This window comes from Eleutherodactylus coqui, chromosome 1 (assembly GCF_035609145.1).
Source record: "Eleutherodactylus coqui strain aEleCoq1 chromosome 1, aEleCoq1.hap1, whole genome shotgun sequence".
Taxonomy (NCBI): Eukaryota; Metazoa; Chordata; class Amphibia; order Anura; family Eleutherodactylidae; genus Eleutherodactylus; species Eleutherodactylus coqui.
In genome coordinates this window covers 478,835,773-478,862,852 of record NC_089837.1, presented here as the reverse complement: position 1 = coordinate 478,862,852, position 27,080 = coordinate 478,835,773, and the positions used below count along the sequence as shown (strand labels likewise).

The window sequence follows — 27,080 nt, the reverse complement described above, 5'->3', positions numbered from 1 at the left end:
CTCTCCCCTCCATCACACAGGATCCCCCTCGTTCTCCCCCCATCACACAGGATCCCCATCGTTCTCTCCCCCCCCATCACACAGGGTCCCCCTCGTTCTCCCCCTCCATCACACAGGGTGCCCCTCATTCTCTCCCAGTCCCCAGGGTCCCCCTCCCCCCCATCACTCAGGGTCCCCCTTTTTCTCCCCCCCCATCACTCAGGGTCCCCCTTTTTCTCCCCCCCCATCACTCAGGGTCCACCTCGTTCTCCCCCCATCGCACAGGGTCCACCTCGTTCTCCCCCCTCCACACAGGGTCCCCCTCGTTCTCCCCCCACCACACAGGGTCCCCCTCATTCTCCCCCAATCACACAGGGTCCCCCTCATTCTCCCCCAATCACACAGGGTCCCCCTCGTTCTCCCCCAATCACACAGGGTCCCGCACACTAACCGCAGTTTCAGCCCCACTTCAGTAGCCTTGAGCAATTCCAGCAACCTCATTGGTTGTTGGGGACACACCTTCTCTTCAGATGTGCCCGAGGATACAGTTACACAGAGCTCGTTCTGAGAGGGGCATGTAAGCTGCTGCGCTGCATCTAGAAAGAGAAAACATGCGCACCTAGATGCAGCAGCTTACCTCGCTTCCTCTCAGCATCTGTTTCTCGTGCTTCCACAGCTCTGTGAATACACCGCAGATCTGTGTAACTGTATTCCTGTCAGCACCTGCTTCTCGTGCACAGCTCTGTGTAACTGTATCCTGGGGCACATCTGAAGAGAAGGTGTGTCCCCAACAACCAATGAGGTTGCTGGAATTGCTCAAGGCTACAGAAGTGGGGCTGAAAAGAAACATATGCGTGCGCGGGCCGGCAGCTTCTCCTGCACGCCGGCGCTTCCTCCCGGACCTGCGCTCAGAGAAGAAGTCTGAGCGGAGGTCCGGGAGGAAGTGCCGGCGTGCAGGAGAAGCTGCCGGCCGGCGCAGAGACCTTAGTGAAAGTAACTGCGGTCAGTCCGTGTGAAAGAGGGCCCCCGGGGGCTCAGGGGCCGGGTCGCAAACGTGACCCCAGCAACCCCTATATGTACGCCTATGGATAGATAGATAGATAGATATAAGATAGAGAGATATGAGATAGATAGATAGATATGAGATAGATAGATAGATAGATAGATAGATAGATAGATAGATAGATAGATAGATATGAGACAGATAGATATTACATTGATAGATAGATAGATAGATAGATAGATAGATAGATAGATAGATAGATAGATAGATAGATAGATAGATAGATAGATAGATAGATATTGTGATGTAGAGACTTTAGGCTGGCAGACATTTTGTGTGTGTCTCAGCATCCATTTTTATGTTGGCCCATTCAGTATGTTTTCCGGATGGCGGCCATTGTATGTAGTTTGTAAGTGGAAGGGTTAAATGCTTTACAGCATCTAGGAAAGCTGAATGTTGAATGGGGCTTTGAAGCAGGCTTCAGTAAGACTGTCATATTCCCCAGGGAGTCTGTAATGTACTACAGCCTCTTGCTAAACCAGCGCAGGAAATATTTACAATACTAGATAAGGACAGGAACAGCCTTCGGGGTGTCCAGTAACTTCTCCGCCCCATTTTGAAGCCGGCCACAGCCAGACCTGATATTTTTTGGAGCCAAATTCTAACAAAGGAATTTCGCTCAAACAAAGAAGAAAATGTAATTTAGAAATTGTGACTAATCTGTACGTCGCAGCCCGCCAAAAAGGATATTTTGCGAAAAGTCACATCACCATGAATCCGACGCAGGGACTTCCATTCTTGTGACACGCCCAGAACACCCAGAACCGCATATCTGGGAATATAAGTATCCGAACACATCTGTGTGTGGGCTCACACCGTATATAGAATCTTGACTAAAAATATGCCGGACCTATATTCCCAATCGGAGGGCCTCATGCCGAGATATGACTGAAAATGGCTAATTATGATTTCTGCACAAGGGATACAGGACTCCACCCCAACCCCAAGGAATGACATCAGAGGGGGCAGGGGAAGGAGTGTTCTAGGGGACCTTTTATAATTCAGTGCTACACAAACCCTAATTGTCAATCCATGGAGATATGCTGAGGTATATGGACTGTCTCTTCGTTTTTAGAACCCTGCCAATCAGACTATTGGACCGATATCCAAGTCTGGTAACATTCTTTTAATCTCTCCTTTTTATTTTAAATAGTGCTGAGTGTGTATTACCTGTATTCCTTATACTCCGGGTAGCAACCTTTTTTGTATATCCTTGTGCATATCTATATTTTTGCACTTCTAGACCTTTTTTAGAATAAATCTACAATCTATCAGTTCAGCCTTGTCCGTTAATGAATCATAACTCTGAAGATTGTGTTTATAATTCATAGGTTACAGTTTACCGGTGATATTGTAACAAAACTGGTGGTGGCAGCGTGTATTTGTGTGAGTATTGTAGAGCTCTGGAGTGCACTAGAACAGACAGGTGGATGATTTGAGCTTTCAGTATGCATGCGTGCAGAATGTCGGGAAAGCTGGGTACAAATCAGCCCGTATTCTAACGATTTCAAGCTTGCAATCTCAGCAGTATTGAGAACAGGGCTGGATGGATTGCTGTGGAATTGTGGCCGAAGGTTATGGTTGCTTGTTCGGTTGATGTGCAGAGTCCCGGAAAGTTGGGTACTAGTCACTCCACAATCTAAGCCTCCTCACGCCGACGTTACATATCCTAATGTAATTTTTCTTACATCTTTCCCCCCTCCAATCTGATATCCATTTACAATGGAATTAAATAGATTTTTTAATTATGTACTTCTTTAGTACTGCATTCAGCCTGAAGTTTATAAATCTCATTTTAAGTACCGGGTCCGCTTACATTTTTTTTCTTTCCCTATCAATTAGAGTTAATGTCAGTGTATTATGTATTACTATCCACTCCGGCATATGATGAAAAATAGAAGAAAAATGACTGACTTATCCATCCCTTACTTAACAAGCCAGTCTTATCCTAAAGTAATTGGGTCTCTTGGAGACAAATAGTTGCCGATAGGTGATTACTGTAAGGTTACAAACAGCACATCTTTCAACCTTAGAGCCCAGGCCTTTGAAGTTCCACAAGATAATTTTCATTGGAGGAATGATATCCCAATCGTTTGGTGGAGGAATGCGGGTAAGAAATACAGAGAGAGAGAGACTAAAGAAAAAAACTGACTCCCCGCATATCCAACGCTGCCCATCCTTTCTCTGTGTCGGTTCTATGATTGACTGCAGCAGCCTGTGTGACATCCCATAAATAGGCTGACTGCATTCTATGATCACAGACCCAGTGTCCAGAATGGAGGTCACGCATGGAGACAGGGAAGGTTCTTTCTTTCTTATAGCCGCTTTCATTATACTCCTATTTTTCATGCAGTTGCAAAGGACGGACTTAGGAACAGAGTCTGCTCCATATCTGGCAGCTATCAGCTGTTTCTAACAGTCACCAGCAACAGTTGCAATCAGAATTAGCTTTGATTAACTTATTAAATGCCTGGACAAAGGCTGCCTCAGCAAAACATGTCTCCGAAGCATGAACAGATGATAAGCTGGCTCCTCCATTGACAGACTCTGCATTTCCTACAGCACTTGCTATAATGTGCTATATGGAGCAAAAACAGACACTAGTCAGCTAGTTTTAACTTATTATTCCTTTCAGTCTGAACATTCCTGGAATCCTTTTCTGTTGTGTCATGTGATCTCCTTGTAAGGCCGCCTGCAGACGGCCGGGTCGGATCCCGCTGCGAGAACCAGACCCGAGCCCCTGCAGGGACCAGTGCGACACTCACCTCTCCCACGGCTCCGACTCTTTAATGTGCCGGTTTCTGGCCAGAGCATGCCGCGATTTGTTTTCTGTGCGTGATTTTACGCGGACAAATCGCAGCCTTCTGCCTAGGATTGCGTTTTCTAATGCAATCCTATGGCAGCGGCCAAGGGCGCAAATTCTGCGGGAAATCCCGCCGCCGAATTTCCGCCCGTGTGCAGGAGGGCCTAACTTTCTGAGATTTATTTGGCTTTATGTTCTCTCAAGAAGTCACTATTTCAGTCATCAGAATTCCTGTTTAAGGAAACCGCATGTACTGTACTACAGAGGGTTTTGACAGGGGGCTCAGACTTTTATCACAGTTACATCTGATGATCAAAGGCTTCTGTCAAACAGGTATAGTGAGGATGATAATATTTCATCCTTTCTGACTCTATACTTATGGTTTTTACCTTATTAAGTAAATATAAAATAACTGCAGTTTCCTCCCAGCAGGCAGAGATGGTACTGGCTCTTACTGGTCATCTGATGCTGTGCTGATGCATCATAGGATTGCTAACACAGCACAGCGAAAATGAAAGCAGGGGGAAATCTAAAAAACAGGTTGGTGCCTGGTAAGTATTAGACAGGAGGCTGCACTGCATGGAGGTACAATATACATAGGAGATGCCAATGTGACAATCAATCAGGTGAGGGGTGCAGCGATGAAAAAATGTGTTTTCATTACAGTGGTCTTTTAAGCATAGCTATAGTAATCTGCAGCAGCTGTCAGAGTGGGGTACAGGGAATTTCACAAGCATTTAAAAAAAAAAAAAAAAAAAAACACTGAAGAAACATCCTTTTTTCACTCTTCAAAGATCTTACCTCCTCCCCATCTGAGACATCGAGCAAGGTCATTCCCAGTGCCCAGGGGCAGCACAGCTACTGGTGGTCTTTGTGGCAGATTAGCTTTGTCTAGGAAAGATAAAATGGAATGAGATGTTATATACAGATACAACAAACATATAAGGCATAGTAAACAATATGTGTCCACATTATGGGAGTATGATATGAAGTGTCCGTTCAATGGGTTATATGTAGAGATGAGCGAGCGTACTCGGATAAGCACTACTCGCTCGAGTAATTGGCTTTATACGAGTATTGCTGTGCTCGGGGCTAAAGATTCGGGTGCCGGCACGGAGCGGGGAGCTGCAGGGGAGAGCGGGAAGGAACGGAGGGGAGATCTTTCTCTCCCTCTCTCCCGCCCGCTCTCCCCTGCTCCCCGCTGCGACTCACCTGTCAGCCGCAGCGGCACCCGAATCTTCAGGGACGAGCACAGCGATACTCGGATAAAGCCAATTACTCGATCGAGTAGTGCTTATCCGAGTACGCTCGCTCATCTCTAGTTATATGCTTCCATTGTATGATCATGGCTACATTCAATGACACATCTGTGAGTCTGTCCCAGTCCCAAGTATTTAGGTGCTGTGTGTTGCATTGGAGAGAATTATTATGTACCTAATTACTTAATGCCACCATTTGTTTTTCTCTAAATACTACTGATGGAAGTAATGTAGATCTGGGGCATAAATCTCAGGACCATACCACTTTGATACAGCAGATTTGAAATAGATTATTGGTTTAGTGATTACACTATGAAATACCCCATAAAATAAGAGACCCAAATGGATACAGAAGGAGATACAAAATGTATTTCACTTATATATAGGACAGAGGAGTAATTTGAAGCTCCTGGGCCCTAACGGAAAATTTACAATAGGGCCCCCAAAATGATCAGGCATAGTTTATAGTACTATTCTCAGAATGGATAGAGGGATGATTTTGGGCCCTGGCATGCTCCGGGGTCTAGGTGAAAATGTAAATATGTATTCTTGCTGTCTGCATTGTCTATTAGTGTATTATGATGTAGCATATTTATATAACTATGGGTACAAGTAATTAGTAGTTTTCTGAGTTTCCGCTTTTTTTCCTTGTTTCTTACCAATGGCATCCAAAATCCATCCAACAGTACCATCACCGCCACACACTAAAATCCGATACTCTTGAACATCCCAGAAAAAATTGAGACTGGTGATAAATGAGAGGAAATCTACTGTTAAAAAATTGAATCTACAATGCTTAAAGGTTTTCCCTAAGGCTTCCATTCCACGGGCGATGATCAGCAGCGATTTATTGCCCGCGAATCATGCTCTGTAAAGCTTTCCATAGGGTTGCTATGAATCATAGCGATTCTCCACTCGCAGGATTTAAATTGCGGCATGCTGCGACTGCCGCGATTCTCCATGATGAGTCTATTTGTTACATATGCTCATCTCGGAGTCCCGTAATCTCTCCCCCGCGGCGGAATATCGCTAGCAATATTCCGCCTCGGACGTGGACAGGGGGCCTAAAAGACATGATATCATATGGTTGAGGGAATCTGCTGGTTCCATGTCTTGTACACTGACAAATACATGGAGTTCACTGGGTCTATGTAGACACAGAAAGGAAAAGCAGCTATCTGGTCCCAGTCATATATTGTCTTTCATGGGAAACCCCTTTAGGGCAAAAACACATTGCCGTAGGCGCAAGTACGCTCGCCAATGTGGAGTGTAGCTGCACCTGAACGAGGGAGAATTTCTCCTCCCTCGCCGGTAGTTCAAACTCCACGCCAGAGCCCATGAGTTTGAAAAAAAGAGGTGGGAAGATAGGTGCTGCCCGATCTTCCTCGCATGATGTATTAACTACGTGTGGGGAAGATAGAGCATGTCCTATCTTTTCTCATTCGTAGTATTCACAGTTGAGAAAACCCAGCAGTGGATACGAAACCACTCAACTTCTTTTGAGATCAGTGGTCTTGTTTTGTCCCCTTATACGTCCGTGATTATCACAGCTGTATAAGGGGAGAAAGATACGCTCATGTGTAAGCCCTTAATGGGTATATTTTAATAATTGTATACATTTCCCTCTCATTTCTTACCCAGGGGCAGGCCCTCCGTTAAGTAGATTATACACTTGTCGAGGATTTAGCAGATACTGGAACTTGCGAAGAACTCTGCAGTGAATGAGAGAGATACTCAGCATCATACACTGGTATTTTTATATGGTGAATCTATATATTCCATAATCAACTAAAATTGTATAAAACTTGTATATCTACTTCAGCATGATAATCACTGAATCTAATACTATCGCTGCCATTTAAAGGGAACCTATCAGCGGTTTCAACCCTACTAAACAGACTATAGGAGCAGACTACTGAATTACCTGCGGAAAACGTCTCTTAAAATCTCCGGCACTGCATGCTAACGTCCGCGGTCCAGTCCATGTGGCGGGCTCGGGCCGGCTCTTCTGACTGGAGCTTCTAGCATAAACCCACCCACCTCAGCTGTCGTGTTCCCTATCATCCAGGGAAGCGCTTTGATCTCTCACACATGCACTGGAAGTTCTATGGACCATGGATATTAGGAGATGAAGATTCCCATTCAAATGAATGGAACATAGATTTGGCATGATTTCCTGCTGTTTGACCTCAACCAGAGAGTTAATTACCTACATTCACTAAATGTACATATCTACACAGTAAACTCATTTTGTGAGTTAGCTTTTTCTTTATCCGCACAGTGCCTAGTGTAAAGATAATACACAGAATACAAAGCACAATTGCAAGCTCTATCCAGATATTAAACCAGCAAGGAAGACAATATATAAGGTTGTGTGGATTATTATATATCTATTTTCTCAAGCTGTACGCATACAAATAAAGACATTACATGGTTATTGATACTTAGTTGTTATGCACTCACCTCTCTCCCTGTTTTCCTCCACTCTTTGGGTTGACAAAGACAAGTAAAGGGTGTGTGTCCGAAAGTGGTACAATCTGAAAATATAATAAAAGTTGCTAGTGACCCTCGCCACCCCGTAGGAACAAGGTGAAGAGTCGCTCTGCAAGAGAAGTCACCTGACATGCTCATGCATTTGAATGGCCAAACTGTCATTTTACAAATGTGGACTCAATGCAGAATATTGCCAGATGGAGCTTCCTTGGTGATATAAGCTGACCCCATAAGGTAAGTGTCCACAGCGATGAGACCACCACTTAAAAGGAACATTACAGCACTTTGCTTGAGTTATTTCACCAGAATGTAGCCGACAGCCTTACCCGCAATGCCTGTCCTTCTGGGGTACTGAAGCTCTGTGGTATTTCTTCTGGGGCAGCAATAAGATTTTTCTGGCTGTTCTGTCGTTCCTGTACATGAGAGCAGTAAAATAGGAGTAAATGTAGTAAACAAAACAGTAAACAGAATGTTAGGAAACAAACAGGATATTTTGGAAATGTGCAAAATGGGAGAGAAGAATGAAAGACCAAGTACTCACTTGTTAAATCCCCTTGAAGTTCCATCACCCTAGTCCGGTTCTTCTTGCCAGACTTTGTTCACCTAGCTGCATTGCTGACATTACGTCTACAACATGTGACCACTGCAGCCAACCAGTGGCGCACTGCTCAAGCCAGTGATTGGCTGCAGTGGACATCCGTTGTACATGTGATGTCATTGCGACAGTCAAGTAAACAAAGACCAATGGGAAGCATAGCGCAAGAATGGCAATGGGAATTAACAGGTAAGTTCTCCGTCCTTTATGTAAAATGTGAAAGGTTTAATTTCAACATCCTTGATGTATATATTATAGTTCACAAGGGAGGGAAGGGAAGGAGGAATATGGAACAGACAAAGGAGCTGACCCTGCTCAATGCCCAGTAAGTGCTGGCTGTGTCAAATAGTTGACACCTGCCCGCAAAGTTCACAATTAGAGCTAGCTCCAATCTTTGCTGTTTAACCACTTAGATGTCATGGTTAATGCGGAGCACGGCATCCAAGACCCCTCCATTGCCCCCATCGTGCCAACAAGTTGCCATGGCAGCCGGGGGCCTAGTGAAAGGTTATATATTGAAGTCTATCAAGTCCCCCCACTAGTGGTAAGTCGTAATTAGGCTACTATTGAAAAGTACAATAGACTGCAATACAGAAGGATGTAAAAAGTGATCAAAAAGATATATGTACCCCAATGTGGTACCAATAAAAACCACAGTTCACCCGGCAAAAAACAAGGATAGGTCATAAATATTCCCAAAAAGTTCCAAAGGCCCCAGACAACCACTTTAGCAACCAGTATCAGAGTTATCTATGATTAGAGTTACCACCTTTGTCATGAAAAAATACCAGCCATAGTAAAAAGGGGTGTGTCTTGGGGGCTGTGGCTTATCGCAGCATTTTTTTTTTCTCCTTTATCTCTTGGATCCCATCTAGTGGCCATGTGAATGCGCGGGATCCAGGCCAGCGTGTTCTTGCGAGTAGATGACGTTAAGTGTGAATCACACTAAATGTCATCTACTCGCAAGAACACGCTGCAGACACTAGCATACAATCTAAACGCAGGCGCAGATCACTGACCTCAGGTCAATGAATGACAGGTGAAAGCTGCCTGTGATTGGCTGAGCGCCTCAGCCAATCAGAAGCATCTCTTTCAACAGGCCGGGATTTTAATTCCCTGTCTGCTGAAAGAACTGCAGTGCAGAGCCGGGGACAGCGGAGACAGGATGCAGCTGAGCCCTGGCAGATGAAGAAAGATTTTTTTTACACCAGTTTTGGTTGTTTTTCAGGGAAGGGTTTATATTTAAAGCCCTTTCCTGAAAAACAATTAAGGGGTGCCAGCAGCTGGATCCTCTACCGCAGCTGTCATCTGTGACAGCTGCGCTAGGGAATTCTTTATTCCCTGCGGGGATGAAGAAAACATCTGCCACATGTGGCAGATGTGTTCTTTATCCCCACGAGGGACACGGCAGCCCGACCAAAATACCGGCCTGTAACAGGGCCGGTAAAAAAAATACCAGCATCGGCCTGGGGGGAAAAAAATCGGCTGGGTGGCAACCCTATCTATGATCCTGGACCCTGCGGACAGGATTTCAGATGTATTTTACAGCCTGCACCCACCACATATGAGGATGGCTTGGTTCAAGCTTTGGTTTATATAACCTATTTTCAGATGTACTGTTAGGATTTTTTGAGATAAAATATAGGGGTCCTTCATTCGGGGTGAAACAAAGTAGATATAGCTACTAAGAGCGGCTCTTATTTTGGATGACCAAACATATCAATGCATTACATGGACAGCCCAATGATTTTATTGGGAACTGTATGATGTTTCAGATGATATCTGTGGACCTTGCAGTGGAACACCCTCTGGTGATCTTATTGTAGGGATTAGAGATGAGCGAACGTGTTCTTAACGAACACTTACGCTCCCGGACACCGGCTTTGCCGAGGACTTCAGTGTCCGCGCGTAAAGCTTCGGGGGGCGCCGGGGGGCGGGGAGAGGCGCGGCGGCGCGGGCGGCAGCAGCGGGGAACAGGGGGGAGCCTTCTCTCTCTCCCTCTCCCCCCCACTCCCCGCCGCACCCCCCCGCGCTGCCACGGCGACCCCCGAACTTTTTTCGCCCGAGCACGGAATTGCTCGCAAAGTTCGGTGTTCGGGCAAAAAGGGGCGGAGCCGATCACGTTCGCTCATCTCTAGTAGGGATGTCTTTCTAACAAAAGGGGATATTTGTGATTTTTTGTGGTAAAAAAAAACAATAGAAAAAGTAGCAACTACCAGTATTTACTAATAAACCCACCAAGATTACAGGATAAATGGAGGAAGGAGGTAATATGTGGTCCCGCAAGACACCGCCATTACAATCAGAACTGGTCAGAGAAACACATTCATCATGAACCTAAAGAAAAAGAGAATGTATTAGTACACCTACCGTTATCAAACTAGATTACAAAATGTAATGTTACATAGCAATTTTTAAAAATATTTTGTACGGAATATCAACACAGATGTGAACAAATCCTTAGATCACAGGATGTAGCAGCTGACTGGTCAATTAGGAGACCTTCCATGCTCTGCTGAATCTGATTGCTCAGAGCCATTACTGCAGAGAAAGTTTTTAGATTCATTACAAAAAAGCTGACTCTTTAAACTTCAAAGAGAAAGTTATTGAACATAGCAAGAAGAGTCAAAATATCCAAGAGGGAACATATTATACACCAATATGGATTAACCCCTTAAGGACCAAGCTGTTTTGTACCTTAAGGACCAGACACTTTTTAGGGATTTTACCCATGTGGCAGTTTTACTGCTCTATTTTTTTTCCTTTAGCTACCAAAATTATTTTTGCCGCGTTTTTTTTTCCGTGACATATAGGACAATTTTTTAATATCTTTTTCACTGACTTTTTTTTTCTGTTTTTTAGTTTTATTGGGGGTAAGAAGCTAAAAAAAATCTTTTTTTAACATTTATAATTTTTTTAAAATTATTTTTATATTTACACTAAAATAAAGTATGGAAATGGATTCCTCTATTTATTTCGGACGTTTTGATATATAGTATTTATGGTTTTGGTTTACAGGGCGCACATGGCGACGGTTTTTGTTGGCGTCTGCTTTGTGATATTCTCTTTCTTATGTATGTATTGTTGTTTTATTCTGTTGTTTTGTTTTACTTATGTATCTAATTGTGTTTTTTACTATCTGTGTCCCCCATGATGTCATATAAGACCTCTGGGGGACATTCACATATTTTTTTTTTCTTTATTTGACACTTTCCCACTGTAGCTGGGGCGTCCATAGGAGTCCTAGTTACAGGGGAAAGCAACCCCTGTGGTGACATTAGTCACCTGCAGAGCTGTCAGGGTCTAGTCTGACCCTCCAGCTCTGCAGTAGCAGGGAATGCCGGGAGGTCACATGACCCCCCGAGGCTCCCGTAGTCAAAGAACATCTTACTTTCATTTTCCCCACAGAGTGCTCATTGAGCACTGTATATCGGGGAAGCAGAAGGCAGGAAGGGTTAAAAACCCCTCCTGCCTTCTGCTCCGGGTTATCAACTGTCACTAACAGCTGCTAACCCGTTCCTGCCTCTGACTGATTGCAGAGCCAGGAGACTTAAAGCACCGCCGTAATTTTACTATCGGCAGTGCTCTAAGCCCAGGACCAGCCGCCATAAATTTACTGTGGCTGGTCCTAAACGGGCTAAAGGAGTATTCCAGGACTTTAAAAAAAATTTTATAGATTGGTGGGGACCTGCTGCTGTTTGGATCCAAGACTATCAGCTGACTCCCATAGAGGCAATAACTGTGGTCAGCACAGGAAGCAGACAGCACAGACCATAGCCTAATGGCCCAAGTTGGTATTGCAGGCATAGTTCCAATGAATTAAATAGGAGCTGCGCTGCATTACCAACCCAGGCTGCTGCACTATTGTCAGCACTGTACTTTCTACTTGTTGAGCCAACCGCATTGATAGCGACCAGGGAATCAGATGATCAGTAGGTCCCTGACAATCATTTTTTGATAACCCGTCGATCATTAGAAGATATTAAAATGTCCTGGAATACTCCTTTAAATCCCCAAAACTGGTGGCAGATATGCGTCAAATGCAGCATATACATTCAGTAGCTGATGGATATGTCATTAGTCTTCCATCCCCCAAAAAGTCAAACTTCAAAGGGGACTGCAGAGAATTTCACATTATCACTGGAATGCTATCATCGCTAAGAGGAAATTTATGACAAGATTATTTTAGCTAATTGCTATATATGTAACTTATATTCTTATATGATAAGAAGTTGCATAAATGTTTTCAAAGGTGATACTTTGCTTTAACTATGATTTATTATGTTAATGTACAGTCATATACTGTATATACTACGGTATATATAGTCTTACTGAAGAGAAGTCCCTAAAATCAATTAGGCACCGCATTGCTTATTTGATTATAGGGGTTTTCCGCCACCTGGAAAAAAGTGGCTGAGAAGGACACAAAATAACAAAACTAAGGCATACTAACTGGTCAGATGTCCATCAGATCCATCGCAGCCATTTCAGTTCTTGTCATGCCAGAACCAGAAAGTTGCTGCAGCAGTCAGGTGCCATTCATTATACACACAACTGCTCAGTCACAGGCTTCGCCCTCTTTCACATGAGCATATATCGGCCCACCGTTTTCACGGTCGGCCGATATACGCTGCGATCTGATGCATTGGATTCCAATGCATCAGATCACATGGCCATATTCCCGCGACGTAAAAGCGCCCGGCCGGCCGATAAAGCGCTGGGCGTTTTTACGTCAGGCCCAAAAGATAGTCCTGGAACTATCTTTTGGGCCGGAATACATTGGTCGCTGCATGGGCTCCTATTGGAGCCTATGACAGCAGATGAAGAAGGAAGGGGGGAGGGAGTTTAGCAGCGTGAATGCTAAACTCCCTCTCTCTTCTCTCCTCCCCTCCGGCTGATTGCAATGGGAGGAATCGGGGGCGGGACTAAGTGCCACCCAATCTGCCCCTTGTCTGCAGCCAGCAATAGGAGGAGGCGGGATGAGGCGGCACTTAGCCCCACCTCCTCCCACTGCAATCAGCCAGAGGAGAGGAGAGAGGAGGTGAACCGGTGAGGGGGAGGAAAGAGTAGAGGCGACAGCATGACGGCCTTGGTGTATATGTGCCAGGGCCCATGCCGTCTGAACGGGCGCTCGAACGTTAGATTTGTGCACCCGTTCATGAGTTTTAACTGCTCAGATCGTAACGTATAACGGCTGACCGTGAAAAGGGTGGCCAATAAACGCATGTGGGAACAAAGCCTTCACCAGTGATTCTACCATGATCGGTGTTTGAGCGTTGAAGCCTGTGATGCCCTCCCAAGTGCTCAGCCATTTTTTTACAAGTGTCGGAAAACCTCCTTAGTAGACACATTGCTTGCAAACGTTAAGAAGAAGCGTATTGTTACCTTTGTATGGCACCAGACACAGCGCTGACCAGTTAGACTCTGAAAGCTTTTTATCTTCTTCTGACATTTGTCACACTTGTTGGCTTCACAGCCCCCTCTCACCCATATGTGAGCCTGTCCCTGTGGCAGGAGAAGTAAGAAGAACATACTTTACCGAAACGAACCTGAATATATAAGTATAAGTAAGGTCTGTACACGACTGCACAAAACACAGTGATGGGAGAATGAAAGCAGATGCCAAGACATAAGACAGAAGCGCCACAACTGAGCCATAAAAGATACAAGCAATGGTAGCATACTGAGTGATACTGGGCTACAGTCATGACACTTACACTGGCATCTTTGCGGGACTTGGCATAAGTGCTGATGCAGTTATTCGGTGCTTTACGAGCACAGCGTTCATGAACAGTAAACTTACAAACTGCAGAGAAAAATGTAGATTTTACATATACGTGTGTTCCTATACTAATTCATGTACAGTAATCTGGTGTGCTTATTTACACAATAAACCTTTCTTCTTTAGTGTCTGGGTTTTAATTAAAAAAATGGTAAACATAGAAAATGCACACAAAAAGCAAGAAGTTAACATAGTTACTCCTCCCCTAATCTCCTTTTCTTTCACACCTTAATTCATATTGCAAATAAATCTTGAGAAACGTATAAATAATAGAGGTGAGCGGGTATACTCGCTAAGGCACATTACTCGAGCGAGTAGTGCCTTAGCCGAGTATCTCCCCGCTCGTCTCTAAAGATTCGGGGGCAGGTGAGACAGGTGAGTTCCGGCGGGGAGCGGGCGGGGAGGGGGGAGAGATCTCCCCTCTGTTCCTCCCCGCTCTCCCCCGCCGCTCCCCGAATCTTTAGAGACGAGCGAGGGAGATACTCGACTAAGGCACTACTCGCTCGAGTAATGTGCCTTAGCGAGTATACTCGCTCATCTCTAACAAATAAGTTTTTGGTACGTGTTTTAGAAAAATCAAAATGTGATTGTTCTCAGTAAGAGAAACCAATTAATCTCGTAGCTATAATACTTTTAATGGCTAGCAAAAATACATGCTGTTATAGCAAGCTTTTGGACCTCTTGGAAAAATCTGTCATTTCCCTCTATTTTGTATCTGGCTATAAGATAACCGGCTGTAACAGGACCCCCACCACCCCATCTATAGTAGGGCATAATGATTATTATGTCCCACCCCCTGGGATGCCTTCTGACCCCTCAACTACTCACTGACTGAAAATGGGACAGATCAAGGAAATGAACCTGCGCTTTCTACAGGATTATGTCTAAGGTTGCTGTTAGACACAACAATTATTTTTTAAATAATCGTTCAAACAAGGGAAAGTGAATGATAATCGTTTACTATAAACATGGGGCAATGACCAACGAGAATCGGTCGCTTTGCGTTTGTCGTTAATGTTATGCAGGTATAAAAATCATCGTTGGCTCGTTCCATTATCGTTGAGCGTAAACTGCAATCGTTTAGTCTTTCTCATTCACTTACACATGGACTAAATGATTCTTCTTTGAACGAGCCAACAACGCATTTGCCTGTCTAAATAGGCTGCACGAGAGCAAATGAGTTTAGGGTCACATCACTCGCTCATTCAAGCGAGAATCAGCTCATCTAAAAGGACTCAGACAAGACTATACAGATAGTATGGCTAAGCTTACTACTGCTGATTTTTATCATTTATTTTTAGGATCAGTGGTTGTTTAACCCTTTTAAATTCATTTTTTGATTCAGGGTTTCCTAGGGGTTTTTCTCCTTCTGCCATTGCACAACGGCGCCATCTGCTGGCTTAAGCCAGTACTGCAGTATGTGACACGGGCTCCAACAGCGGAGCTGCTGGCAATATACAGTAAGAATACCCTGTCGGACATCATCCAACATCAGAGCTGTAAAGGCTTCAATCAGAATGTCGGAAGACGTCCGGCAGTCGATTGGAAAGCAGTAAAGTGGCTCACGTTTCAAGGTTCTACTTCTCAAATACCCTCTTGGATTATTTTTGGGTAAAAGGGGCAAAGAGCAGTCTTGAGAAATGGGACCTGGTACTACTACTTCGGAAGAGTCCTGTATGGAGATATAGGTAGCAGATTTACCATTTTCTTTACATCGAACTTTCAGAGAATAATAGGCTGCACGACGCACCACAAGTCGCAGTAAATTCCGCATGCCACCTGCAGATTTCGATACGGAATTCAAAGTGGCTTAAAACCTGCTTACAATTCCGAATCAAATCCACAGCGAGACCTGTGGATTTTGGCGTGGAAATCCGCAGCTGTGGTTTGGCTGCTTTGCATGGGCCAATTCCGGTCTGTGTGAAGGTCCCTTAGCAAACAAGTTTTCATAAGTAAACAGATATATTTAAAAAACTTTATCAAGAATTAGGTCAGAGGGGGCTGAAGGCTCAAAGTCAACTCTTTATAAGCATTTCAAAAGTCTCATAGCACTTAGACGAGTTATAATTTTTTTTCATACTCTAAGACTGTCAGATATGCAGATTTTTGTTACATCGGTTACTTCTAGCCTTGTAGCTACTTTTGGTATTTGTAGTCACAACACCATCTGTTATGGTTACTAAAAAAGGAACTTCATACTTACAAGTGCAGCACAGGCCTTGCTTCCTGACCCCGAAGAGCAGAGCTTCACAAACATTGCAGTATACCGGGCGGTTAAAATGCTTCAGACGCCACAAATGCTGCCCATCATCCTTTATATTCTGTGAATGACAATAAGTTAGTTGCAAACAATTTTGTAAAAGTAATACAGATTCTTACCTATAAGAAAATCTTATAGAAAACAAAAATAGCTCCAATCGCTTAAAGGGATCATAAAAGTTTACATTAACTTTTCGTACCCCCTTGTAAGAAACTAACTGTATATCTGTACTTACAATGCTAGGGGAAGGAACACTTTGTATAAAGATACTGCAACTGATTTTTATTTTTTGTATTACAATATCCCTTAAAGGCCACCTGACAAATTAAACTCACAACTTCCATTCCCAACAGCACCAGTAGAGGCACTGTGGTGAGTCCTCCTTTCAGCCATTCTTCAAAGGAAACCGTCCCATTGCCGTCATAGTCTACTTGTCTCATCATCTCTTCCAGCATCTGCAGGGAGGCAATAGAAAAGTCACTGACAAAGCCACTGCTCAACTTTATAACATTTTATTTTATCATTTCTAGAATTCTTTGCAGAATTGATCCCCCTCCCTGTCAAAAAGTTTATTTCTAATATCTAATTTGTGTCTCCTCCCTTTCAGTTTCATCCCATTGCTTCTAGTCTTTCCTTGTACAAATGAGAATAGGGCTGATCCCTCTGCACTGTGACAGCCCTTCAGATATTTGTAGACAGCTATTAAATCTTCTCTCAGCCTTCTCTTTTGCAAGCTAAACATTCCCAGATCCTTTAACCTTTTCTTCATAGGACATGATTTGCAGACCGCTTACATCCTGATTGCTATTCTATGAACTTGCTCTAGTATGTAGATGTCTTTTTTAAATGGAGTGAGAGGATTATTTCTCACAGTGCGGCAGCAGATTCATCTTTACTCGTCTCCTGCGATCTTACAGCTGTTTCTGAAAAAGGGGCCGTGTCCCCGAAATGCTTTAACCTGGCAATTTTCTCTATGATACCAGGATCAATAGGTAAAGCCAAGAGAGGCATCCTCCGATTCTTTATTATGCAGTTAGGAGGATCATCCCGAGATTGTGGCGCTCCAGCGTGGGTAATGTGGGTTCAGGAAATGCATACACTAATGCATTTTGAAGAGCTGGGAGTGGACGAGCCAGAAGCCTGGGAGGAGCACTACCGTACATGGCAGACCTGAATGACATTTAGGTCCTCGGACGCACTAGGAAAGTGGTTGGAGACAGGCACTATCTAAAAAGTGGAGGAAGAGGGTCCCAGAGGTCAGGCCCTGTGAGAAACGACACACCCAAAGGTCACTGACTTTCCCCACATATGCCCCCCTCTTGTGCTCAACCCTGGCTATGACCCCCCTTCGGCGTATAAAGAGCCTGGTGGGTCGCCTGTATGTTTAATTGTTTGTCTGTCTTGATTCCTTATCCGAATCTCTTCTCTGTTGAATGAGTAGGAATGCGAGAAGGAAGCCTAAGAAGAGACTCAGCTAGACGATAGAGAGAGTAATAGATAATTAAGACCAACAGACAGAAGAATAAAGAGATATTTAAGTTGAAACTAGATCATACCAATACAGGGAGAATATTCAATAGTGTCCAGAGGGAAAAAAAGTTAACCAGGATTCTTCCCTAGATAGTGATGCTTGAAAGCTGTGTGTCCTGGTCTTGTTTGAAGAAGCCAAATTGTTGGACTTTTGGACTATAGAGACTGGTCCAGACGATGCTCAAGCTGTTCTACTCATACATTGTCATCAAACTCATTATACTGAATATAGTCCAAGACTACCCCCCATTCCCTCCCACCAATTACCCATTCCTTCCCTGTTATCCCTCTTTTATTTTTGCCTATGTATATTTGTTTTGTTAAAATGCTCAATAAAAACGTTTTTGAACCATAAAAATTAGACGACCCGGGTAATTCCCTTGTGGTAACGATTTGCGACTATAAGTGTTGTGCCCTCAGCCCTTACTCCTTCTCAAACTTTTTAAATATAGGTGCCCAGAACTGGACACAGTATTCCAGATGAGGTCTGACCAAGGAAAAGTAGAGGGGGATAATGACCTCACGTGATCTAGACTCTATGATTCTCTAAATACATCCTAGAATTGTGATTGCCTTTTTTATTGCTGCATCACACTGTTGACTCATGTTCAATCTATGATCTATTCATACACCCAAGTTCCAGGCAAAAACTATTGATAACTTACCCACAGGATAGGTCATCAATAAATAACCGCCGGAGACCTGCCGCTCGGCGATGAACTGACTGCACTACACTGACAGCGGGCCAGAATTGCAGTGAAAGTGTGCTAGATAGCTTCACTCCCATTGAAATCAATGGGAGCCGAAGCGGCTTTAGACTTCTGTGGTCATCCCGGTGTCAGTGGCGTAATAGCTGCTTCAGCTCCCATTGATTTTGATGGGAGTGAAGCCAGCTAAGGCACATCTGCTACCGTCCCCTATGACACACGTCCAGCCCGCTGCACTGTAAGCAGATCAGGCAATTAGCGCATTGCTGGGGATCCTATGTTGTGGGTCCACGACAATCAACTATTGATGACCTATCCTGTGGATAAGTTATTTTTCAGAACGCAAATCTTCTCCAAATGTGTATCATCACCAATGAAAATCCAACAGTCTGCTGACAAGCAGTATAATGAATATTTGGTCCCTACTAGAGATGAGCGAGCGTACTCGGAAAAGCACTACTTGCTCGAGTAATTTGCTTTATCCGAGTATCGCTGTGCTCATCCCTGAAGATTCGGGTGCCGGCACGGAGCGGGGAGCTGCAGGGGAGAGCGGGGAGGAACGGAGGGGAGATCTTTCTCTCCCTCTCTCCCGCCCGCTCTCCCCTGCTCCCCGCTGCGACTCACCTGTCAGCCGCAGCGGCACCCGAATCTTCAGACCCGAGCACAGCGATACTCGGATAAAGCACATTACTCGAGCGAGTAGTGCTTTTCCGAGTACGCTCGCTCATCTCTAGTCCCTACTCAATTACATTATTTGGTGCCTTTGGAAAAACAGACATATTCCCAGATGTGCAGCACTTAGGCTGAATGCCTGGACCTTGATGTGTGTGGTTTACATAAATGACAAAAAGGGCATACAGATGAAATAGGGCAAATAGGAACTCTGTGCTGTCACGGCAACAACATAAACTACAAGTGGGTACATGCAAACTGGAGGCAATATAATTTAAAAAAAGATTTATTTCTAAAAATGAAGGGAAATAGACGGCGACGCCGAGGGCAGTAGTTATCAAACACCACTTGTGTGCCTAAATCTACCACCAGTGCTTGCTTTATCAAAAGTCTGAATCAAAATGCTGGTGGTATGTACAAAACTGAAACATGTTGTACCTGCATACCTTCCAAGTCTCCCCTCCTTCGGAGGGGCATTCCCTACTTGTCATCTCTAGGCGTCTTAATCCTAAATTATCACTTTTCTGTCATTTTTAGATTGATACATTTGGAAATCTATGCCTCTCACGTATTATTATGTGTTAATGGTATGAAATCATTCCTCACGTAACAGAATGTAGTATGAAACGGGTTTTGATGCATCTACAAAAAATGCATACATGACTCAAGCAGCATGCCTCAAACTTGACTTTTTGTTAGAGTTTTAAAAGTGAAAGTTGAGCTTTGCCACGTTATTTTGAATTCATGACAGTATTTTGCTAGTATTTTTCCTGCAGTATTTGGCCTCCTTCCCACGAACGGATTTCCGCCGCGTAATTCGCGGCGGAAATCCACTGCGTTGCTCGCGGAATTCCGCACCGTGAAATCACACGTACTCATCCGCGGCATGCTCTATTTGCCTCGGTTGTACGCACGGACGGGTTCCATTGCAGTCAATGGAAGCCGTCCGTTCACGCTATCTTCCGCTGTAGCACAGCGGAAGATAACGTGAAAGCGCTTCCCCGCCCACCGCCGCCGTGTCATGTGGCGTAAGTATGGGGTCTCCTGGGGGGCGCCGTAACGGACTCCGCCGCGGAATTTTGCGGCGGAGCCTGTGACGGCCGTGTGCAGCCGGTCTTTGGAGGCGAAGACCAGTAGTGAAATGCAGAGAGAAAAAGTATAATAGAAAAATTAGCATCTGTTTTGTATTTTGGACCCACTCCTGGTTTTAGCTTCCATTTCACCCAAATAGTTGGTGCCTTTTTTAAATCATGTGTTTTTCTAGCATTTTTCAAGTTCTATGCAAAAGCTAATAAGTAAAATCAAGAGCACAAAAAACATAAGCACAGCATAGAGGGTTTAGAAAAAATTATCACAAGTGCTAAAAATAAAAATTGATGTGTATGTAGAATTTACAATAAACTACTGTAGACTTCAAAGTAACATTCGGCAACAGTGGTTTTTGCTTAATAAATAGGCTGTTAAAAACTCCAACAAAACCACTGTGAAAAAACACTGCACAACCTGGTGTGTGAATCCGGTCGTAACTATAATATAGCCGCAAGATATGTGGTTTCATTCATCATATTCAACCGTATTAAAGGGAATCTGTCAGTTGAATGTGTTGTCCAAAATGCAGGCATGATGTTATAGAGCCGGAGGAGCTGAGCAGATTGATATGTAGTTGTATGTGGAAAAAATCAGTATAACTTGTATTTTATTCATTTACATCTCAGCTCATTCTGAGCTGAACAGTCCAATGGGCGGAGCTATCAGTGATTGACAGCTACCCCTGTATGTACAGTCATGTACAGATAGCTGTGAAACACAGATAAAATTGCCCATTGGACTATTCAGCTGAGAATGAGCAGAAGTTCAAATAAGTAAAATACACGTTATACTGAATCCTTGCCCATAAAGCTACACTCTTTGTTAGAAAAAAATCAAGCACCTAGAAGTTGTCGTTTTGCGGCAAAACCCGGTATGAAGTTAGACCTCAGGCAGATATGTAAATGATTACAGTTGTGTGATTAGATTAATGGTTTTGCCACCTGAGGCCCTGGAAGTGGTTCCACTCTTGGCCTATAAAAGGCTCTTGGAGGCCCCTTGTGTGTAGTGACCTCTTCTTCTGCTTGTGTAGAGTTTGTTGGCCACTAGACGCCTCCATGATGCAATCAAAGAGATTTCGCCTAGTTAAAAGAGATTTAGAGGGGACACATTATTGGAATGTGAGAAGCTGGATTTTCGTATCGACGAATTGTCCATCACTTGGGACCAGTGGATGTGTGAGGGCACAAAAGGAGACCGGGCTCAGGACGCCCCCCGACAGACCACCAGTAGAGAGGATTGTCTGATTGTTCAACAAGTATGAGCAACCCCAACTGTTTCATTGTCCGCCATCCAGAGACAGATGGCACCATCATTACACCCCTGTGTCTGTCAGAACCATTTACAAGTGCTTGGCTGAAAGATATTTGGTCTCACTGCGCCTATTATGTGTACTGACTTTGACACCCACTGTCACCTCTGTGTTCAGTGTTGTCGTGAACGATGAAACTGGACGCTACAGAGTGGAATCCGTGTTGTTTTCAGCGACAAATCCAGGCTTAGTCTTGGTACTAACAACAGCCATGTTTATGTCTGGAGGCCTAGGGGTGAACACCTCAATCCTGCCTTTGTCATGAAGTAGCACACTGCCCCCTGCTGGTGTGATAGTCTGGGGGCCAGTCACAAGCCATAACAGAGCTTCCAATAGCCATTTTCCACCAGGATAGTGCACAGCAAGGGTGTTACAGGAATGCTTCCACAACACTGTCACACTTCCATGGCCTTCCTGGTCACCAGATTTATCGCCAATAGAACATGTATGGGACCATCTGGGACCCCATCTTCAACAGCCTACGAGTTTGCACAATAGAGGCTATTACAGCAAATGTGGACCTATATGCCGCAGGATACCATATGGAACCTGTATGCCTCCATGCCCGCCAGTATCACATCTTCTATCCAAGCTAGAGGTGGTACAACAGAGTACTAGAGCCTCATTTCCAGTGTTCAATTTTCCGCAACAAACTATCCTTTTTCTCTGATACTGTAATCACTTATATCAACGTTACAATCACACAGAGAAAGTTTTATTCCATCTCGACTTTTTCTAAGTGCTCTTTTTTTTACAATGATTTTATATATCAATCTGCTCGGCTCCTCCTGCTTTACGACATGATCTCAGAATTTGGACAGCGTGTTTGAGCTGATAGATTACCATTACCCCTTCTGAAGCAGCCTATAGCAGTTATCTCACCACAGCCTTTATCTGTATTAAGCAGACTTGGGTCCCACTGCAGTGTGTGTGTGCACCCTCTGCTGCCCCACACTTTGGAATGAGCCATGGTTGGATTATAGATAAAGGCTATAGTGAGACAACCCCTTTACTTTTAAGTAGAGGTCACCACTTCCACAATAAAATATTTGGGTGTAATTTACCTAACTCCACAAAGAGCAAAGAAAAAAATTAAATACTTACCGGTTTTAGTTCAGTAATATCCCAGTCCAAGTACTCGGCAACTCTCATCATTTGTGTTATAATCCGATCCACTTCCTATTGTATATTTGGAAAGTTATACAAAATTCATATGATTAAAAAGATGTCAGTATTTCCAAAAGTAGATAATACAGCAAAAAAAAGTTAAAAAAAAAAAAGAAAATAGTTTTTCATGGTTCACACAATCAATGTTTTTCCCTAGACCTAATAATAAACAATTCATTGCTAGAGTTTAAAAAAAAGGTAAATCAGCTTTCTCAATGACATTATTGTTTAGCTCCAATCATCCACAAATGTACGGTAATTCCTAACCACAGAACTTCAGGAATTCAATTTCTATTATCTTCAAACATAATGTGAGACTCCTGCTCATATACTGCTCACATAGGTGGAGCTTTCCTTACAAGAAACAATTCTGTGTCAGCTGGATGAAGGTTCTATGTGTCATTGGCTAGATGCACCCAGACCATCAGTAATCAGAAAGTGAGGTCATAGCCTAGCTGCACGCCATCAATTTTTTAATGGGAAAACCTCCTAAAGGCTTTATTCACACCAGTGTTTTATCGCCGCAATTGTTCCGCGTTAAAGCACTGGCCGAAAATTGCAACCATCTGATGCCACTGGATTCCAATGCATTTGTTCAGATGGGCGATTTTCCGATGCATAAAAAACGGACAGCCCATGGGAGCCTATGGTAGCTGCCATAAAACTAGCCGTATACTAGCTCCTGCCCCCTCCCACTGCTGGCAGCTGGCAAGGGGCGGGAGTTTAGCACATTAGCTCCCGCCTCGTCCCACCCCCTCCCTTTGCCGACACACCGGCAAGGAGAGGAGAGGGTATTTAGCAGAGCTAAACTCTTTTCCCCCACCCGACAGTATCCCCGGCTGCAGCGTACATACGCTGCAGCCCATCCGTCTGCATGGGTGAAAAAACGAGAGAATTGGTCATGGCTGCCTCATGTTCATGTGATTTTCGGTCGCACTGTTGCCGTGACGCAGGCAGCCGACAATCGCAGCGCCCATGTGAAGGAGCCCTAAAGACTATGAACACCTTTTTTCTCAGTTAAATTCATGTATTTTGGGCTGGCAATCATTTTTGCAATATGTTTTAATTAAAACTTTTGCACTGTTTCTCTTCTGCAGATATAACTGTATATAGACACTGCAGTCTAAGAGTACTTTTACATGGGATGTCTATCTGCCGTTTAACCTTTTCCAATCCACTGTCTGACTTCTTCCTACATTCTGATTGAAGCCTGTGCAGCTCTGATGTCGGCAGATGTCCGGCAGGGTATTCTTACTGTATATTGCCGGCAGCTCTGTTGTCGGTGGCCTCTCTGGCATGTCACATACTGCAGCACTAGCTCTACCCAGCAGATGGCGCCATTGTATAATGGCAGAAAGAGAAAGCCCCCTAGGAAAACCCTGAATCCAAAATTGGTTTGGAAAGGGTTAAGCACCCAACAGTTGTCCCGGTGATTATTACTCCTGTACTTTCACACAGAAGCAATGATTACTCATTGAATGCAGGCAGAGCGCTGCCCACCTCGATTCACAGTGAGCAGGCAGTAGTTCTTAGATCAATAACTGCCTGTTTACATGAACTGACAGTTGCTCAGTTTTTATGTGAGCTGAAAACCCCAACAATCTCGCTCACTTGCCTGTAGGATCCCATATTTAAACAGGTCAACAGTCGCCAATAAATCGATCACATGATTACTCAAACGATTTTCGGCCCTGTAAAACGTACCCTTTGTCTGAATAGGAGATCAGTCGGTGAGGCTGGACTGATGCTTGGTTTTTGGCCCTTTTATCAGTTAATTTATGACCACAATTAGGATAAACTTTGTTGCGTCATACATTAACTGATATGAAGGCGCAGGAGAGGAGAGAGCAGAGGGAAACAAAGCCATCTGTCTATCTTCACCGACAGATTTACTATTGAGACTTAAGACTGCAGTGTCTATATACAGTGATAAGTAGAAGCTGCAGAAGTCAAATCGGTGCACATTTTCTAATTAAACCCTATGGCAAAATTGATTGTCAGCCCAAAAGGTGTTCATAGCCTTTAAAGGGTGCTTTTCATTGCAGAAATGAATGTCATTCTGCTAGGATATGACGTCACTTTCTAATTGCTGACCATGAAAGGGTTGAAAACTAGAATCTGAGTAATGAATCAACAATAAGACAACCGCATTGCTAGTAAAGATGCAAAAATAAGTGGTGACACTTTTAGACTCACTGAGCTGTCCAGAAGTCCATTGCTGTCCTTATCGTACAACTTAAAGGTGACTGTAAAAAAAAAAAAACACGTTTATTTATAAAGCGCATACATATTCCGCAGTACTTCACATCAATTGACATTATGGCTTCTGCCACCACCGGGGCTCACAATTTTTAGATTCGCTTACTAATGCATTCTGGAATGTGAAAAGTAACCAGAGAACCTGGAGAAAACCCACAAAAACATGGGGAGAGCATACAAACTCCATGCAGATGTTAGCAATTTGAGCTGAGGACCCAGCACAGTAACAGCGCTAACGACTAAATACCAGATCAGTATTCTGTTTATGAAGTACCCCTAGAGTGCATCTATACCAACCCAAAACTATATAACAAAAGCCTCTGTCACTGCATCCAGGTCTTGAGAACACCGATTGCTGTTAATCCTAGAGTACAAGCTCCCCTGTGGACACCATAATAGTAGATGACACTTCCAGAAATAGCTGTACTGCTGCTTCTTACAGAAAGATGGCAATGTCCTGCTGTTACATCTCCTCGCAGCGCAGAAAGTAACGAGGCTCGGATCGCTGCTGCTGCCCTTCCATTACTCTTGCACACTTTTTTTTATCTCATGGTGACACTATCACAAGCCAATAATTCTGAGATAATATTGTTTATCTTTATGCCTATTTATGGAGAAATGTGTGATGTTTAAAGATGGTAATATTTCCTGTGCACTTCTATAGTTTCATATAACATTGCTAGAAAGAACACATTCTTAGTACATTCAATGCTACAATTTGTTGTCGGGAGGTATGGTTTACATAGGTTGATCTGTAAGCTTATCAGCAGGTATATGCGGACAGAGCCATAGATATAAATAATATAATAATAATAATAATCTTTATTTGTATAGCGCCAACTTATTCCGCAGCGCTTAGCTATAAAGCACAGACACAGGCGGCTTTAGGATGCAAGGAACAGTCTTCTCTGAACACTGCCGTGTATGGAGTGACGACCACCAGGGAAATCACACTCAATTAGTCTCGGAGGGATACATAATCTCAATGTTGCACAACAGTTTATACAGATCTCCGAGTGGTTCTGCCGCTTTAGGTGTACAATTTTTATCCTCCATGCTACAGGAGTATCTCAGTTCAATGTAGCCCAGCTCAGTCCACCATTGCCTCCCTAAGGCCTATTCTATAGGTACAAAGTTCACTTAACAGCTTCCTTGCCGTCTCTTTGTGCAGGGAAGGTCTTCTCACAACCCACTTACTGTGACTCTCAGGGTCTAATGCTGCGTCCTCAGCACCAGTGCCGCATAATATGGAATCAGCTGTGGATATCTGTACGAATATTACAGATTTTGGCAGTTTTCTTTAGATGTGGAATTTGCTGTGCATTCCACAGCATTTCCGCCATGAGTAGACATATCCTAAGTCAGCCTGAGGTATGCTACCACGAGCAGAGTGGCCTAAGTAGTAATAGTGTCTCCTATATCAGCCCCAGCAATAATAGTGCCCCCCACAGTAGCCCCAATAGTATTATTGTTCCCCTATACCAGCCCCAGCAATAATAATGACCCGCACAGTAGCCCCAGTAGAATTAGCGCCCCCCTATACCAGCCCCAGCAATAACAGTCAATTGTAGTTAACAGCAGCACTCAGATATACCCCAAATCATGGGGGGATGTTCCACAAACAAAATGTGCGATGCAGGTTTTTAAATTGGACCCAGATCCCAAGTCCATAGATCCAACAAGTATATCGAAAGATTAAACCGCATCTGGGGTACAACAGTAGTAAAATACTCACAGTCCCATGAAAGGTGCTTCGTTCATTATTAGCTGCACATAAATAAAGACAACGTTTCGACTGCCTAATGCCGTCTTTTTCAAGACACTGAAGTTTAATCTTTGGATATACTTGTTAGCCCCAGCAATAACAGTGACCGCCACAGTGGTCCAGCAATAATAGTTCTCTCATTTACCGGCCCCAGCAATAATAGTAACCCCCACAGTAGCCCCAATAGTATCATCACTTTTCTATACCAGCCCCAGAAATAATAGTGACCCCCACAGTAGCCCCAGCAATAATTGTGACCTCCACAGTAGCCCAAGTAGTAATAGTGACCCCCCACAGTAGCCCCAGCAATAACTGTGTCCCCCACAGTAGCCCCAGTAGTAATAGTGC

At 43.9% G+C, this 27,080-nt stretch overlaps 1 protein-coding gene across 3 annotated transcripts in view; it reads right to left on the bottom strand.

Annotated features, from left to right (window-relative positions):
- Positions 1 to 27,080, bottom strand: part of DGKA (diacylglycerol kinase alpha) — a 154,401-nt gene that overhangs the window by 13,656 nt on the left and 113,665 nt on the right. For 2 of the 3 annotated variants that reach the window (XM_066585003.1, XM_066585011.1), the window contains 12 exons: positions 24,905 to 24,954; positions 22,646 to 22,720; positions 16,570 to 16,689; positions 16,178 to 16,295; positions 13,910 to 13,998; positions 13,578 to 13,697; positions 10,431 to 10,529; positions 7,924 to 8,010; positions 7,568 to 7,641; positions 6,742 to 6,816; positions 5,764 to 5,849; positions 4,647 to 4,736 (listed from right to left, as the gene is read on the bottom strand). In XM_066585003.1, coding sequence (XP_066441100.1) covers positions 4,647 to 4,736; positions 5,764 to 5,849; positions 6,742 to 6,816; positions 7,568 to 7,641; positions 7,924 to 8,010; positions 10,431 to 10,529; positions 13,578 to 13,697; positions 13,910 to 13,998; positions 16,178 to 16,295; positions 16,570 to 16,689; positions 22,646 to 22,720; positions 24,905 to 24,954 — 1,083 coding nt within the window. Of the gene's footprint in view, positions 1 to 4,646; positions 4,737 to 5,763; positions 5,850 to 6,741; positions 6,817 to 7,567; positions 7,642 to 7,923; positions 8,011 to 10,430; positions 10,530 to 13,577; positions 13,698 to 13,909; positions 13,999 to 16,177; positions 16,296 to 16,569; positions 16,690 to 22,645; positions 22,721 to 24,904; positions 24,955 to 27,080 lie in introns of those variants that run through there. The other variant, XM_066585019.1, reaches the window with a different exon arrangement.